This window comes from Ornithodoros turicata, unplaced genomic scaffold (genome assembly GCF_037126465.1).
Source record: "Ornithodoros turicata isolate Travis unplaced genomic scaffold, ASM3712646v1 Chromosome23, whole genome shotgun sequence".
Taxonomy (NCBI): domain Eukaryota; kingdom Metazoa; phylum Arthropoda; class Arachnida; order Ixodida; family Argasidae; genus Ornithodoros; species Ornithodoros turicata.
Genome location: NW_026999342.1, coordinates 329068 through 345472, shown reverse-complemented (window position 1 = coordinate 345472; position 16405 = coordinate 329068). Strand labels below are relative to the sequence as shown.

General features: G+C 49.2%; 1 protein-coding gene across 2 annotated transcripts in view; it reads left to right on the top strand.

The window, feature by feature from the left end:
* Positions 1-14778, top strand: part of LOC135373285 (uncharacterized) — a 53468-nt gene extending 38690 nt beyond the window's left edge. The window contains exons 3-5 of one of the 2 annotated variants that reach the window (XM_064606514.1): positions 9561-9631; positions 12237-12302; positions 14609-14778. In XM_064606514.1, the coding sequence (XP_064462584.1) occupies positions 9561-9631; positions 12237-12302; positions 14609-14727 (256 nt within the window). In that variant the 3' untranslated portion in view covers positions 14728-14778. The remainder of the gene's footprint in view (positions 1-9560; positions 9632-12236; positions 12303-14608) is intronic. The other variant, XM_064606513.1, reaches the window with a different exon arrangement.
* Positions 14779-16405: the final 1627 nt, after the last annotated feature.

Sequence of the window (16405 nt, the reverse complement as noted above, 5' to 3'; positions counted from 1 at the left end):
TTTGGCATCCGCATCCGACCCGCATCCGCGCACACGTTATCCGCATCCGATCCGCATCCGCACCATACACAACAGTTTACATCCGCATCCGATCCGCTGAGCAAAACGCACAATCCGCATCGATCCGCAAAATCCGCACGTTTCGAAAGACGCGTAAAGACCGCCGGAAGCATGTTGGTATAATTTCGGATGCCTCCATGCTCTCACGGAAGGACTCAGTCATGACGACAAGCAAAGGTAAACCTTTCAACAAACGCGATATGGAGAGACTTCTGGAACGCGTGGAACGCTACCTCGTCGGTGCTCGCGCGGTTCGAGACGCCAGAATGCCTCCTCTCCCGTCTTGCCGCCGTGCATGGTCAAAGCTGAACCCGAGCATGCGCTCGCTGTCGGCTGTCGGCGCGCAATACAAATAAATTGCTGGTGGAAAAATGACAGCACGCGGTATATCCGCATCCGATCCGCTACCGATCCGCTGCCTTCGTATCCGCATCCGATCCGCATCCGACCTCGCGCCATCCGCATCCGATCCGCACACCGCAGAAAGTGCTAAATTATCATCCGAATCCGCAAGTATCTTGCAGATATCCGCGGATATCCGCTTCCATCCGCAGATATCCGCTTCCATCCGCGGATGGTGCAGGGCTCTAACCTTAACTTCCCGTCAGGATTATCCAAACTCTAGGTGTCGCCTAAGGGTCGTCTTTCAAAGCAGCTAATAGCGAAGTCCTTGGCTTATATGGCATTGCATGGAGAAGCTTGAAGCCTTCCTCATGTGAAACTCCGTCATGTGGAATCTAAATTGCAGCTGTCCATCTGTCTTGAAGGACTAAGCCGTTAGTATATGTACATAACTTCGGAGGGCACGAAGTGTATGGATTTTGTGCAGTGTACGTAAACGGACCACAATGGTTGGTGTGTTACTCTTCAGGAACACCAGGGAGAGAATATGAAAATGTCAGTCAGGTTAATGCCAGCTTGTTATTCCAAAAAGAAAGATAAAAATAAGCAAAAAGAAAAAAAAAAGAAAGAAAGAACGGAAATCAGTACAGCACAGGCTAGACACTGGAAGAGGGCCCAGTTAGAGGGTATAGACACAAGGTCCGAGTGAAATCAGATAATATTTACTGCTTATAACATGACCCTCCGTAGATTCGACAGTCCTGCTGGCTACTACACAAAACGAAGAGGGAGCAGTCCACGCTTGTTTCGATTACGCAAAGAGTAAGAAAATTATTTAAGTATTAGCTCTGCATCACTGCAAAGTCTATGTTTCTTACTCATTTTGGTTTGAGACACCCAGGTATGTACTTTGAAAGTCAAAAGCACTGCTACAGAATAACGCGTTTCTGCCATTTCCACGAGAAATACTTTATGTATGATAGACACTCATTATTTTGCAAGGCAGATCATTTTACGCTCAATCAGGCCCTAGGATCGCCTCAAAACAAAACAAATGTGTTCAGAGAGTCTAAACAGGTAAACCAAAAAAGTAATATTTCTCGTCCCGCTAGTTACCCACAGGGACGGGCACAGGACGTATCTGAATGACTCTCCATGGATAGTCCGCGGCTGTCATCCTCAGGACGTTCTGGGGATACACATCGAAGGACACGCTAACGCTCCTGTGAGGACATCCTGAGGAGCGTGTGTGCCCTTGGGGCTGACGTAGGTCAGCACAATACATCCCTGGAGGATCCGTGGAGGTACTGAAGCATGTTAACCTTAATGTTGGTGCCGGTACAGCTGGAGATCACGACTAGTGTTGGGAAGTGAAGCGCTAGGAAAAAAGTCAAATATTTGATGTAGTCTCTCTTTCTCTGACCACGCCCACAAATGGCAATGGTATTCTAATAGTGGCTAACAGTCACTATTCTGATAGTCACTAACAACACGTAGTGGTGAATGACGAGGAGAGTGGTGTATGAAAGTGGTGGAAATAGGAAACATGCACCATGAGGCGAAATGACCAGGAGGGGCACAGACAGCGTTTCATGGGCAACTATTTTATTGAGACAGTAGAAGCAACGATTAACGTGGCAAGGAACTAACCACAAAGTCTACTTCAGTCAGTCCAATGAGAACTTGTTGGTCGAGACCCTAATATTCCAACTACATACTCACTTTATTCTGCAGGGTACACGACCATAAAAGTACCCCAAAAGTTCAAATAATTCCTGAACGCCTTCTGGCTCTGGGAAAGGTTGCCCTGCTCCTTCCATAGCCAAAGCAAAATAGCCAGCAAGTCCTCATGTTTAAGGGCATAATCTTTGCTCACCCGTGCAAGCTTTCAAAAATGATTCTGACGGTAAACCTTCCACCAAATGCTCAATTCTGTGCTGCAAACTATCGCAAAACGTTTGTTGTTTGCACAAACATTGTGTTTTATTTTTGCCCCTTCAGCTGTTGCAAGCAGTATATAGGCAAAACTTCCCAGAGTATGAGCAACCCTCCCTGGAAATCCCGCTCCAATTTACATGTCATGATTTTTAGACGAAATTTTAGCCCATATGATGTCGTCTGATGGACAGTGTAGCACAAAAAAAAAATCGTTTCATTTCCAATCCGGGGAGCATTTGAAGCAGTTGGGTTCACTTTGAGAGGTCGTACAGCCTTGCAAAAATCCTGCTTTACCTTGGTGTCTCAAGTGTGTTTGAAAGCAACTATGAGGTGATAAATATATATACGTACACACTGTCCTTTTTTTACTAAAGTAAAAGCTTTCATGCGGCAGACTCAGTTTCACAAGGTATCTGAAACACACCCACAAAGTTTGCAGAAGACGCTCTGGTGCAATTCTTCCTTCCAAGAGTGACACGCTACGGGGAATCGCACCTACGGACTTAACGACATATGCCTTGGTAACCCTGTTTGTAAGTCCACACGATACCATTAGGTGCCAGCGTGTCACTCTGAGGAAACAATTCAGCGGAGCCTGTTCTGCAAAAGTTTGTTCAGCACTGCACCTGCCCGAAATGCAGCCTGCTATACATAAAAGTTCATGTAGCTAATAAACAGAGGTTTCACTGTATCTTTCTATTACTTACGTTGACCATTTCACAGTGCGGTCGCAGTGCGGAAGCATTTATCAACGTCTATAGTGACGTGTTAAGCAACCACTCTGTAGTTGATTGATTCACCTGGAGCTGAGGTTTCATTCTTCGCCTCCCACCAGGGAAATCGATTTTCCAACATGTGGCCCGCACATGTGTCGTAATGCCAAGGCTAGAGACTTGTGTTGACCTTTTGCGAAAAGTCTTGGAAAAATGCGATGTTTTTCTCTATTTTCTTAATAGTACTATTGTATTGGTGATCCTTCCCTCAAGCATCAAGGGACTATGTATAACAGACAGCACAGAGAGAGAGAGAGAGAGAGAAATACATGATGACGATGATATGGGGATGGCTTCCGCTGGGGGTGACAGTACAGAGAACACTGTATTGTGCACGTATAAAGCCGTATTTGTGTCACACTTGAGGCGTATCATTCGAGACGTGCTGGTGAACCATGACTCCGCTAGCCACTTTCTTGACTGCCTGCTTGTTGTTATGCGCCGTTCATGGCAAACCAGGCAAGAAGAAGGAGCCAAGATGTAAGAGAGGCAGTGTAACTCAGGTGAGTCACCTTAAGGCATACTGAGGTAGCTTAAAACACGATGAGGAACTTCCACCAAGTCGATAGCCTGCGCAGAGACCCGCAATATTTACGTTGCGTAAGGCGACCCATTAGTCAAGAGACACGCAAAGCACAATATCGTGTGGAATGACGTCACTTTATTAATACTAGGGGCGGTTTCTTCTCTACAAACCACTTTGTCGCATTCAATTCTCTTCTCCAGCCATCATGAATGATATCGTTTTCTCTTTTCATTTGTGGAGAATGGAAGACGTCCGCCCTTTCGTGGCACTTTGCCTTTATGTTGACTGTAAGAAAGGCCCGCCGCTCCATCTCTGCACAAATCAGGCGCGGTATCATCCTGTGTAATGGTTGACGTTGAATGTGCTAAAGCGGAGGAGGTCTGCTTTAAAGTGTCACATGTGGAGTTACTTTATGGAGAACGAAAGTGGTCGAGATGAGACATCCTTTCTGGTTGCGCTGGGGGCAAGTATTTGTGCGACACATGTCACGTTCTCTTTTTGCCTTGTCTTGGGCACACCTAGCCTACTGATATAGAGGCAACGGCAACTGGCAAGCACTCGTAGATATCGCATTACAATGAAGAGACGCACGCCTGAGCATAGTACAAAAACATGGTCGATTCATTGCTGGATCTGACAGAAACGCGTAGCATTAAAACTTGAAGACCCCTTTGGAATTCCCCTTCACAACGCTACACATCCCTGTCAACGACCCTTCACAAACGTTACACAACGTTTCACAAGACCCTAGAAAACGCTAAGTCAAGACTGCATCTGCAGCCAAACGCGCTTTCCGGGCATCCTCCGACCCAGCTTTGCTTCGCTGTCTCCCAGTCTCCGTCTTCTTTCGCGGGTGCTCGTACGCACAGCTTTGATAATCCATGGCGCTACCACTCTGACACGTCTGAACAAGGGTACGAAGCTGCCATAAAAACTCGGTAGGATCTCCCCCGCGGGTGACCTTGTGGGAGTCCAGGGTTGGTTGACGACGCGGAACGTCATTCGGGGATGAGTCTGCCCCGTTGGCTGTAGCCGAATGACATTTGCTACCGCATTAGACGAAGGGGAGAGTTGCACTGATTTCGCGCTTTGATCTACTTTTTAAATAGTTAAAGCGCCTGAGCTACACAAGGTCTTCCCCATATTTAGGTAGAGTGAAATCCCTGCTCTCACTCTGTGCTGTTTATTAGACAAACTACGACCATCAGTTTAGTGGCTCTTTAAGATATACGAGCCTATCGCATCTTGCTCTGCCTCGTGCACAGCAGGCATTCGAACTCCGCGAGTATGGAGCTCCCGTGTGGAGAAACCTGGCAGGGTGAACTAAAAGGCTCGTGATGTGGTCGGCCGCTACTGGTCAACAACCGTGCATGGTATGGTGCTGTGAGAGTGCGGTCGGCTGCGCTGTCTGGGGCTTTCCCTGAGTTTTCCTCCGACGCTGTCAGACGTATGCCAGCACAGCTCATTTAGAAGTCGGCCCTGGATGCACATTCGCTCAGAGCGTAGTCGTGACGTTGCGCACCCATATCAGCCCGACAACGCCGAGCTTTTCGGCAGTACCGCCACCACAACCAGGGTGCAGCGGTTCTCGGAAAGGAAACATATAGTTGAAGACAGACGCAGGAAAACACAAAAAGCTTACCACCTTATAGAGTTTCTTCTTTTCGGCATATCCCGAAAAAAGTAAAAAAAATGTTTCATGAAAAATAAAAAAAAATCATGGGCGCACCGAGAGGAGGGTGTCGCGAAGTCAAGGCACGACAATAAAAGAGACAAAGGCAACAACCACTTTACTGTGTGAGTGCCGGATCTCAACTAACGAAAAATCGCACGAACAGTCAGCACGAGCAGGGCAGAGACTGGGCCCGTCGTTGTCCGCAGTTGCCGCTACAAGGGCCCCCCGCCTAGACCGGAGGTTGACGAAAGCAAGGCCGGAAGACGTGGCGGAAGTCGGGAAGGCCGCGCACGGCTGGGTCGTCACCGCAGATTCCCGGATGGGTACGAAGCGGGAAAGGTGTGAATTTGCGGGGAGTCTGGAGCCCAATGGAGCTGGAGCTGGGAGGGCAGCTTGCGGGGGTAAAGGGCGAGGGGACAGGAGCCGAGGGGTCGGTGCTGGAGAAGTGTCCAGGAATGCCGGCTTGACGCGGTCTATGGATACGACCTCGAGACGACCCTGAAATTTGAGGGTAAGGGTCTTGTCTTGCCTCGAGTGCACCAGGAAGGGGCCGTCGTAAGGAGGCTCGAGTGGACGGCGGATGGCGTCGTGGCGAAGGAAGACATGGGTGGCGGTGGAAAGGTCTGGGTGCACAAATATTGGACGAGAAGATGAATGGCGTGGGACTGGCGAGCGAAACTCAGCCACATGTTCTTCGAGGCGTGTGGCGAAGTGGAGAGGGTCTGGTGCGGGCTGGGCTATAGTCGCTGCGTCGAAGAACTGCCCAGGGAGACGCAAGGCAGACCCGAAGACCAGGGTGGATGGTGCAACGCCACAGTCCACCTTGGAGGTTTCACGAATGCCAAGGAGCGTTAAAGGCAAGCGCTCGACCCAATGGGTCGGGTCTTCAGCGGCACGTAAAGCGGTCTTGAGCGTGCGATGGAACCGCTCGACCAGCCCGTTGGCACTTGGGTGGTAGGCCGTGGTGAAGTGATGGAGAACGCCAAGGAATCTGCAGACGTCAGCGAAGAGGCGGGACGTGAATTGGCGTCCGCCATCGGTCGTGATAACGCCGGGAGCTCCAAAACGCGCCTCCCGGGAGGACAGGAACGCGAGAGCGGTTGTCTCAGCCGTGATATCCTTGATAGGTACCGCTTCAGGCTACCGGGTGTACCTGTCAATGCAGGTGAAGAGGTAGGCGTAGCCGGCAGATGGAGGAAGAGGACCCACCAGATCTAAGTGTACATGGCGGAAGCGGGCATCAGGGGTGGGAAAGGGCATCGACGGGGATGTCGTATGGCGCTGGATCTTGGAACACTGACAGGCCAAACAATTTCGAGCCCACTGGCGGATGTCCCGATTCATGGACGGCCAGACGAAGCGGGTGCGAATGAGTCTCTGCGTCGACTTGATGCCGTGGTGATGCAGAGAGTGGTAGCGGTTGAAGATGTGGCGACGGAAGTCGTGGGGAACCAGAGGACGTCGGGTAGCCGTAGAGGTCTCGCATAACAAGAGGCTCGAGGTTCGAGGATAGGAAACCTTGTGGATGTCGAGGGACGGGGATGACTGAACCATGGCAGGCATGTCGGGGTCGTTCGCTTGCGCTTCTGCAAGCTCAACATAGTCAATGTCTGGTGACAGATGGTGGGCCAGACCAGCAATGTGAGCTCGAGAGAGAGCGTCCGCGACGACGTTAGCATGACCAGGAACGTGCCTGATGTCGGTCGTAAACTCGGCGATGTAGGCCAGGTGACGGATCTCTCGGGGCGAGTGAGAACCAGAGGCAGATGTGATTGCGTAGGTGAGAGGTTTGTGACCGGTATAAACAATGAACTGGCGTCCCTCGAGAAGGCGGCGAAAATGTTTGATAGCCAGATACACCGCCAACAGCTCGCGCCCGAAAGTGCTGTACCGTGCTTCGGTGGGCTTGAGGGGTTTGGAAAAGAAACCCAGCGGCTGTAACTGGTCGTGCGGGCCGAGCTGGTGCAGAGCGGCCCCAACGGCTTCTGAAGAGGCATCCACGAAGAGTGCGAGTGAAGTGTCTGGGATGGGATGAGCCAAGAATGAAGCGGAGGCGATGTCCTACTTTATCTTCCGGAAAGCTAGGTCAGCGGATGTCATCCACTCGATGGTTTTCGACGGACCGCCAGGGCCAGCCAGCAAATGACAGAGCGGCTTGATGGTGTGCGCGCAGTTCGGTATCAAGCGGCGATAAAAATTCACCAAGCCCAGAAATTCACGAAGCTTCCGCCGTGTGGTAGGGCGGGGAAAGCGGTCAATGGCGTCAACCTTCTGCCGCAGAGGGGTGATGCCGGAACTGTCAATGCGATGGCCGAGGAAGGTGAGGGAAGGAACACCGAGTTCGCATTTAACCGGATTGATTACAATGCCATGCTGACGTAGACACTGAAACAATTGGCGAAGGTGTTCGGCGTGGTCCTCGGGAGTGGAACTAGCCACCAGAATATCGTCGAGGTAGGCGAAACAATCAGGCAGGCCGCGAAGGACCTCGTCAATGAATCTTTGGAAAGTTTGCGTGGCGTTGCGAAGACCGAAGGGCATTCGAACGTATTCGAAGAGGCCGAACGGGGTCGTGATTGCGGCCTTCGGAATGTCACTGGGCTCCACAGGGATCTGATGGTAAGCCTTTATAAGATCGATCTTGGAAAAGTGTGAGGCACCATGGAAATTTGCGGCGAAGTCGTGAAGATGTGGTAAAGGGTAACGGTCGGGTATGGTGACAGCGTTCAGCGCCCGATAATCCCCACACGGTCGCCAATCTCCCGGGTCCTTTTTGGGCACCATATGCAATGCCGAAGCCCATGGGCTGCTGGATGGACGAATGTACCCCAAGGCGAGGAGATGGTCGAACTCGCGACGGGCGATCGCAAGGCGATCAGGCGGAAGACGGCGAGGCTTAGCATGCACCGGGGGGCCTCTGGTGATGATGTGGTGCGTGGTGTTATGGAGAGGGGGTGCATCTGTAAGTGGCAAACGGACGATGTCGGGGAAATCCTTAAGGATGTCACGGAACTGAACAGGTGCCGATAGGCGGGTGAAGACAGGGCCAATGGGATTACAGAAGGCACGAAGTCCGCGGACAGATAGGCCCGTGCCGTTGTCAATGAGGCGTCGTCCCTTCACATCGACCATCAAACCGAAGTGCTTGAGGAAGTCCGCACCGATGATGGCATCAGAGACGTAGGCTATGATGAAGACCCATTGAAAGTTCCGACGCAGGCCCAAGTTCAGGGTGAGGGATCGCTCACCGAAACATTTAATTGGTGAAGAATTTACAGCTTGCAATGAATGCTGAGAAGTGCGATGACGGTCCGAAGGATGGGGTGGAATGATACTGACTTCAGCGCCAGTGTCAGTGAGAAAGCGAAGATGATTGATGGTGTCGTTGACGTAAAAGAGGCGGCTGTTATCAGGCCCAGCGACTTCGGCCGCGTTCAGTTGCCGGGGCTGTGGTTTCCCGGCCACGTACATGGTGGTTGACAGTTACGGGCCCGGGGACCGAACTTGGCATGGTACCAACAGTAAGGTGAAGACTGAGCTGGAGATGGAGAGCGGTATCGTCGGGGCGAGCGAGTGTGCCGGCGACGGTTATACCGGTAGTGCGGTGAAGGCGATGGATGTTGTCGCGCGGTTGTAGAGGCAACCAGAGTGGTCAATCCAGTTACAAGCTGTGTGAGCCGATCAACGCTGGATTGTAGGGTGTTGACAGTGACGGAAAGACTTTTGACAGAACGCTGACCATCAGGATACTCGGCCAAAGGTGTGATGGCCGGAACGGGCGGCACCGTGCAAGCGACAAGACAAATGTCACAGTCCCATGTGAAGTCAGCCCTGGCGGCACGTTATCCCTGAGCAAGATACCGCTACCCCAGCACGTAGAACGCTCAGAGATAGCACACCACCTCCACCATCACCATCACCTATGTCGGTTGTCATGTGAGATATTTCCGGTCGAGGCCGCATCACACAGCGCACGTCACCTCCAACTCGAGGAATCCCCTGCGCGCGCGTGGTCACCTCGCGGTTGCGCTTAGTTGCTGCTGCCGATGTTAATTTTACACATGGTTTGGCAATTAAATTGCGCAGAAACGCGTCAGCGCCTCGTGCCGAGCAGGTAGCACCAGATAATCATTGATCTCATTTCTGGTCTGCCTCTTTCTTATCAACTCCAGTAACGATATTTCTACATGGTATTCTGCTCATATCGACGGACAGATTGGAATTGAAAATCCTTTCTTATTTACAGGGTTAACGTAACAGAAGGGGTCGCAGAGCAGAAAGACCCGAAAGAGCTGAGATTTCCTTCTGATCTTGAAGGTAAGCCTTAAAGGTGCACTGAAGTGCAATCATTTCTCCTCGCGGCGTGAAAGATGCCGTTACCTTGACAAAGACAGAAATGGAACGGGATTCATCTGTTTCGTCGTTCGTAATTTATCAAAAGGCAGCCTACAATTTACGCTTTTACTTACCTTGTAATGCAGAGCATGCTCTCACTGGTCTCCTTAAACAATTTCCCCAATAATCGCAGGAGGTCGTTCGAGAGGACAAATTTCAGAACTCTCCGTACTGACCTGCGTTGTTGAATATTTCTTGCGACCCCGACTTCCGTCGAGCGTGTGGTCAGTGCCGACCGATCCCATTACAGACCAGAGCTCACTTGCCAAATCACACTGCACTGCAGCGGTGAAGTCAACAAGGCCGTCATCAGCGCTGGACGAAGAGGATTCGCCAGCATACATTTCCCCCATCAAGTAACGGCGTGCCTCATGCACTCCGTAGAGAACGCAAGCCGAACGACAAGGCGTGCAGATCGACTCTTGGTAACCGATTAGGAGGCGGAGAGTTCTTTGATTAGGGAAATGTGAAGTACAGAACAGAGATATCGCCTAATGTTCCACCTCAAGACTGTGTATTCGCGAGCCGCCTAACTTACAGGATGAGCCCTTCTCTGGAAGGAACACGACATTTTGTAGGACGGTTTGTAGGGACGCAGAGCAGTGCATCCGGGTCTGCGGGTCTGTCGCGAACGCTTTTCTTCTCTCTACCTTCCCACTTTCTTTTTTTCTTTCTCTCAGCGTTTCTAATTTCGTATTTCTTTTAATTTCTGACCCTCTATACCCTTTCTGATTTACTCCCCCTTCTCCCCTTCCTCTTTAACTAAGGAGTGAAGCTTTTTGTCTGGGCAGGCAGACCTCACTCCTATTCTTTTGAACATCGTACCACCAGCGCCCGACGAATGCCGTTCGTTTTGTGTTTGTATCGAGGTAACGACATTTTCAATTCAACGGGGAGACATTGTTGCGCTTCGGAGCCTCGTCAATCAGATGCAAATGTCAACTGGTAGTCAGAAAACAGAAATTTCACTAAAAAAAGCGATTTGTGGTCCAAAGCATCGGTATTACTGTCATGCCGCTTGCCTCGAAATCTGCTCGCTGCGGTTTGGTCTGTCTGGATGCTTCTGATTAAGCTGGACTGGCATACTCGGACTTCTTGGTAACCGCTTTGGAAAATTCTGCGGCCCAGTTTACTCTCACGACCAGTTACGATCCTTCTGTTTTTCTCTATCAGCATTAAACATATCCCCCCTCACAGTAGGGCCCTGGAGGACCTCTTCAGTTCCAGGGCTTGTTTTGCTCAGGAGAAATGGGAGAGGAGGAGGAAGCAGAGCCTCTCAGCAACGAAGAAACACAACATTGTGAAGAGCAGAAGGGGGGATATGTTTATTAAGAAAAAAGAAAGGAAAAGAAAGAGCAGAGCGCGTCAGCGTTCCAACGTTAATACAGGCCACTTTATCTTACACTCTGCTTCGTGATCAAATCACGTACTAATTTTTACGTACTAACGAGACCAAGTCGTTTTCCATGCGTGAGCCATTGATTTTTTGCTGTGCTAACGTGTAAAAGATGTTGATGTTAATGCAAGAAAAAAAATAATAGGGAGAGATTGAATTCGTCGCATGCCAAATTCCGATACTACCATAAACAGACCCCCACAAAAGGGGAAAAAATATTGTTTATTGTTTATTGTCATCACTAGGAAACAAAGAACAAGAAAAACCGTGGGGCGTGTCCAATAGCTTTCGCTAGTACAGGCTCATGCCCCGCGGGGTAAATGGAACAGAAAAACAGGTGAGATAAATAATGCAACAAACAGTTACATTCCTGGGTTCAAATAGGCTGAAGTGTCCATAAGGTATCGTCGTAGCATGTTGCGGAATGACTGGCTGTTTTTAACCTCAAGAGGCATAGAGTTCCAGAGTCGCGGCCCAAAACACACTGTCAGTCTGGTACCATACACATTTTTTGGCCGATATAACATAAAGTCATTCGACATGACGCTTCGGTTACCTCTTGGACATTTTTTAAATATGTTGTTATTAAAAGGAACGTTATTCTTTACAATTGACTCTACAAGTAAGGCACGACGCTCTCGAATAAGATCAGGCAGTGGGAGAATATTCAGAGAATTAAAAAACTCAATACAGGAAGTTCTACTGCCAGAACAAGTAATTAATCTTATAGCTCTCTTCTGAAGCCTGAACAGACGATCCAGATATGTTGGGAATGCAGTACCCCAAGAAGTGGCACAATAAATTAGATGACACTGCACAAGTGAGAGGTACAATTGACGTAAAACATGACAATATAAAAGACAAACTCCTGTTTTAGCAATAACTGCCGGCCAAGTGCCAAATCACGGGGTAACTAGCGATCACACGGTCCTAATAGACTGAATCCTACGCCACTTATGAATAAATGTCATAAGCACTGACAAGGCAGCGTCCCTCTTGTCAGGTGCCCAAGGACACAGTACTTTAACGAGGGAAAAGTTGAGGTTGTCCAGTGGGTCGAGAGCAGATTTCATGGTAACTTTGCAAAATAATGCTTGCATGTTTCATATTACTTCTTTTTATTATGAATAGGGCTACTGAGAAGAAAGAAATTATTAGTTCAGGGCAACGACTGTTTCGTCCTTCAATTAAGAGTCGGTAAGCATGTCGTTCTTACGTGAGTACGATCACTCTGTGATGCATACATGCCAATTACTTCCTGAGCTTAAGTGAGAATATCTTCACCGCATACAGTTACCGCTCCACCCAGGGGCGGAGCCAGACACTCGTATTTTTTTTTTTATTTTTTTTTTGGGGGGGGTTGTCGTAGTTCGTAATGGGGGAGGGGAGAGAGGGAAACCCACTGTATAAAGTGACAATTTGGATCCGCCACTGGCGCCACCTATTTCCCCGAATGGTGGCGTGATCGCGTAGATTGGGAAACAGGGGGGCGATGTGGAGGGTTGTGTGTGTGTGTGTGTTGCGGGTGGTGGAAATTTTCATATATTGTGGGGAAGACTCATCGCCGGCGGATGGCGGTAGAAGCGTTCAATTCGAATGAACTTCCCGCTCGGGGCCGGCGATGGCGATGAGTCTTCCCCACGATATGCAAATTGTCACAAAATGATGTACGCCCCCTTTCTGTTTGAATCCGAAGCGATAACCCGATCATACGTGGCAATCGATGGCGGTTTGGCGCACTGCATGCTATGCCGTGAAGTTCTGTTTTTAGAGTGTACATAGCACGCATTAGGGTTATGTTTCAAGTTAGCGCACTCCAAACTCCTGCGACGGCACATAACAACCGTTCTGGTGGGCCGGGACTTCAAATTGAAGCTGCAATTGGCCTTCACGCGTGAAATCGTGGCGAGTCACGGGCGAAGTGATGCATTCAACGGTTTCTACGGAACGTCGACAAGTTAAAGATCTGTCTTTCCACCGTTCAGGCAGACAGACGTTACGTGGAATACACGCTACCATTACCTTGCCGCTGTTACAGCATGCAGAGCGCTCGATATTAACGTTACTCCACTCCATTCCGGTGCAACTTGTCCGCCAGAGGGTGGTCGGCTGTCGGCGAACCCAAAAGGGATTACCTTTTCGGAATGTAGAGTGCATGGGACTGGTTCCTGGAACGTGCTAGAAGTGGTGCAGTTAACATCGACTTGCGCCGACAGGTACTGGAGCCTTGGGAAAGCACTGCTGGTGGATGTCGGAGGATAGCTTCCGGGAGAAGAGTAAGGGCGCAGGCGATCTGGTACATGGTGAAGGGAAAGGAACCCGACCCAAGGAAGGAGGACAAACACGACGACACGTTCTCAAACCGAGTCATGTTTGTCCTCCTCCCTTGCATCGGGTTCATTTTCCTTCAGCTTCCGGGATGTCTCATGTGCGCCTTCACGTTCCTTGTGAGATTTGGGATGGTTAAAGGGAACATTATCTACCAGAGTGTAGTACTCGCTATCCAGGTTACCAAATGCAGAAGGAACGGTGGAACCTCGGTATCACGACCGACGATGGTAGAGCGTGTAGAAGCGCTGGTTAGCTTCTCAATGGTCGGCCTTGCTCGATAGAAATGAGCGCTATGCGCCGGCTACCGCGTGCCGGCAATGGCACGTAGACATCGTCCACGGGCAGCTAAAACTGAAGTATTCTAAACTGAATATATCATGCACTCTTATGGCGAATTCGGGTTGTCAATTTCTGGCAACTTCTTTTTTTTTTACATGTCCTGAGCAGTCATGTTCGGTTGGTCAAAGCCAAGCAATCTCGCATATGTTTGCGTGGCTCTTTCCGAACGCTCTGAATTTGCCAACTAGCACTTTTTTTTTTTTTGCCTGGTCTCCAAACGACTGAGCCCAATTATATACAGTGTTGTCACATCCGCACTGCAAACGTGGTGAGTGCCCTCATCGGCCCGCACGACGAAGTTCGCGTGATTTAGCGGAAGACGGAACTCGAAGACGGGCGACCGCAATGCCCCTAGCATAATCTAAGCTACTAAAACCGCTAGATTCCTGGCTCTCATGTTCAGGTGACAACGGTCACATGATACAGCTCGGGCGGTGACCTAGCAATTTCTGAGCGCTAGGCCGTGTTGCCATCAAATGACTACCCGAATTCGCCATTAGAAATGAACTTTTCCGCGTAGCACGCTCCAAGCGAACCATATCTTGAATGATATCATTATCTGCCCTGATTGTTGAAAACGTGAGGTGTACGCCTTTTTTGCGACAATTATGAACAACATAAGTGTTACAAAAGAGGTGTACGCCTCCTGTCGTCAAATAATCAGAGCAGATAACGATATTATTCGAGATGATGGTTGGCTAAAACTGTGCTAGCGGTGAAGTTCATTGTTATGAGTGTGCGCAACATCAATGAGCATCAATTTTTTGTTACAGTGCCAGAGCAGAACTCTGCTTTTGCAAATACCGAACACACAGTTCTGTGTTATTTTGCAGAGATTCAGCTGTGGGTCACGAAACCTTCCCTTGACAATTCAACATGCTGTATGTCGAAGTTCGAGAGAATGCGTAAAGATGGACCATACAAGACGATATACTTACATGGTTTCTCCTGAAGGCGCCTCAGTTGTGAAACCTCAACGCCAAGGCGTTTGAACAAATACTTGGAAAAATGCGTGTGTAGCTGTCTTTCTTAAAAGTAGAACCAACAACAAGCATCAACAACAACAGCTTTCAACTTTAACACACACAAACGCCAGAAATCAGCAAGCAACCCGTGCTCAGTTACTCTTTTTGTGTCGCGACTTGATCAATGTAGCATGAATTGCAAAACTACGATGCATATGTTGCTCTGAAATACATAATACGCTCATGCTGGGTAAGTCATCTTTTTGAAATATGCACAACCAACGTGTAAGGGGCTTGCCTCTTCTTGAAGAAAACACACTTGCCAAACGAGCTGGCAACCGTACATAGCTACCAGAGGGAGACCCCCAACTCCCACTTTTTGAAGGGCGATGACACCAATTTTCTCTTTCATACTTCAATATCGGAATGGCAAATACTTACCGTGTCTTGTTAGCCGGCGCCCTATACCACACGGCAACACTTGAAAGAGCAAGGTTATCGGTAAAGAATGAGCACATCATACACAGGGTGTCTGATTTTATTTTTTGCGGATATTCTTATTTAAAAAAGTCACTGTGCTCTTTGGTGCACTGCTAAACAAGTACAAAACACGATAGCAGTGCCGCAGACTGAGAACAGTGCCCTACGCTGTGACCATACATGACCTGCGGTTGGGGCAACAGCACACCTGACCATATGTTATGATGGGCCTCTACAGAAACACGGGTGCCGCCTGCAAACAGGTTCACTTCCTGCCAAACCCGGTGTGCTCTTTCGTGTGCACTTCTAAACATCTGGCCAGGAGGCGTATTTCGAAACCCTGACCGATACAGAAGAGCGGCGGCGGCGGCGGCAGAAAACCCCGAAAACCCGATGCGTTTGCTGTACGGACGCCGACGCCGACTATTTGTAAATTGTACGCATCGCCCACGGGGCAGGGCGGAGGGTGGTGAAATGTGCTGGAGAACAAGGTTAGGTTGGAACATGCACGTAATTTTGACGTTCTTTACTATGTGTTTGGATTACAAGCAAGGGTGGGTCAAATTTGACTACCCCTTGGACTGTAGATGAGACGGAACGTTACGAAGTTATAGTTGAAACCACACAGATATTCGGAGAATGTGTTACGCCATATACAGCAAGAGGGTAACGGTGAACGTTCAGAAACTGTCACACAAGGAACAGTATGTCCAGTCGCACTGTTAATGTCAATGTCGTTCTTTCCCTGTCTGATGTAGTCATGTGTCATGTGTCAGATGTGCCTCGACCCACATTCGAAGCACATCAAAACAGTCTCCTGCGTCAAAACAGTTGTCATTTAGGAGCCTCCACTTATCATTCATATGCTGTTGGTAAACACGGTGCGGAGAATTGATCCACTGTACTGAACTGTCAATACGATGTGTCATGCTATCTGTTGCTGTAGAGATGTGTAACGCTAAGGCTGAGACATACACTGCATGTTGTACTTATTATATCTTCATACAGGTAATAAGTTCTACAAATGTCAGCACACACTAGTAGGCAGGTCCCAATAGTTATTATACTCTAGGAAATTTTTGTAAATTTTGTTATATTTTGCAACATCAACAACCGCAACAAACTTGCAGGCGAGTCAATCGAATGGCAGATGTGGCCTGACTTGTATTGAAGGAAAATGATATT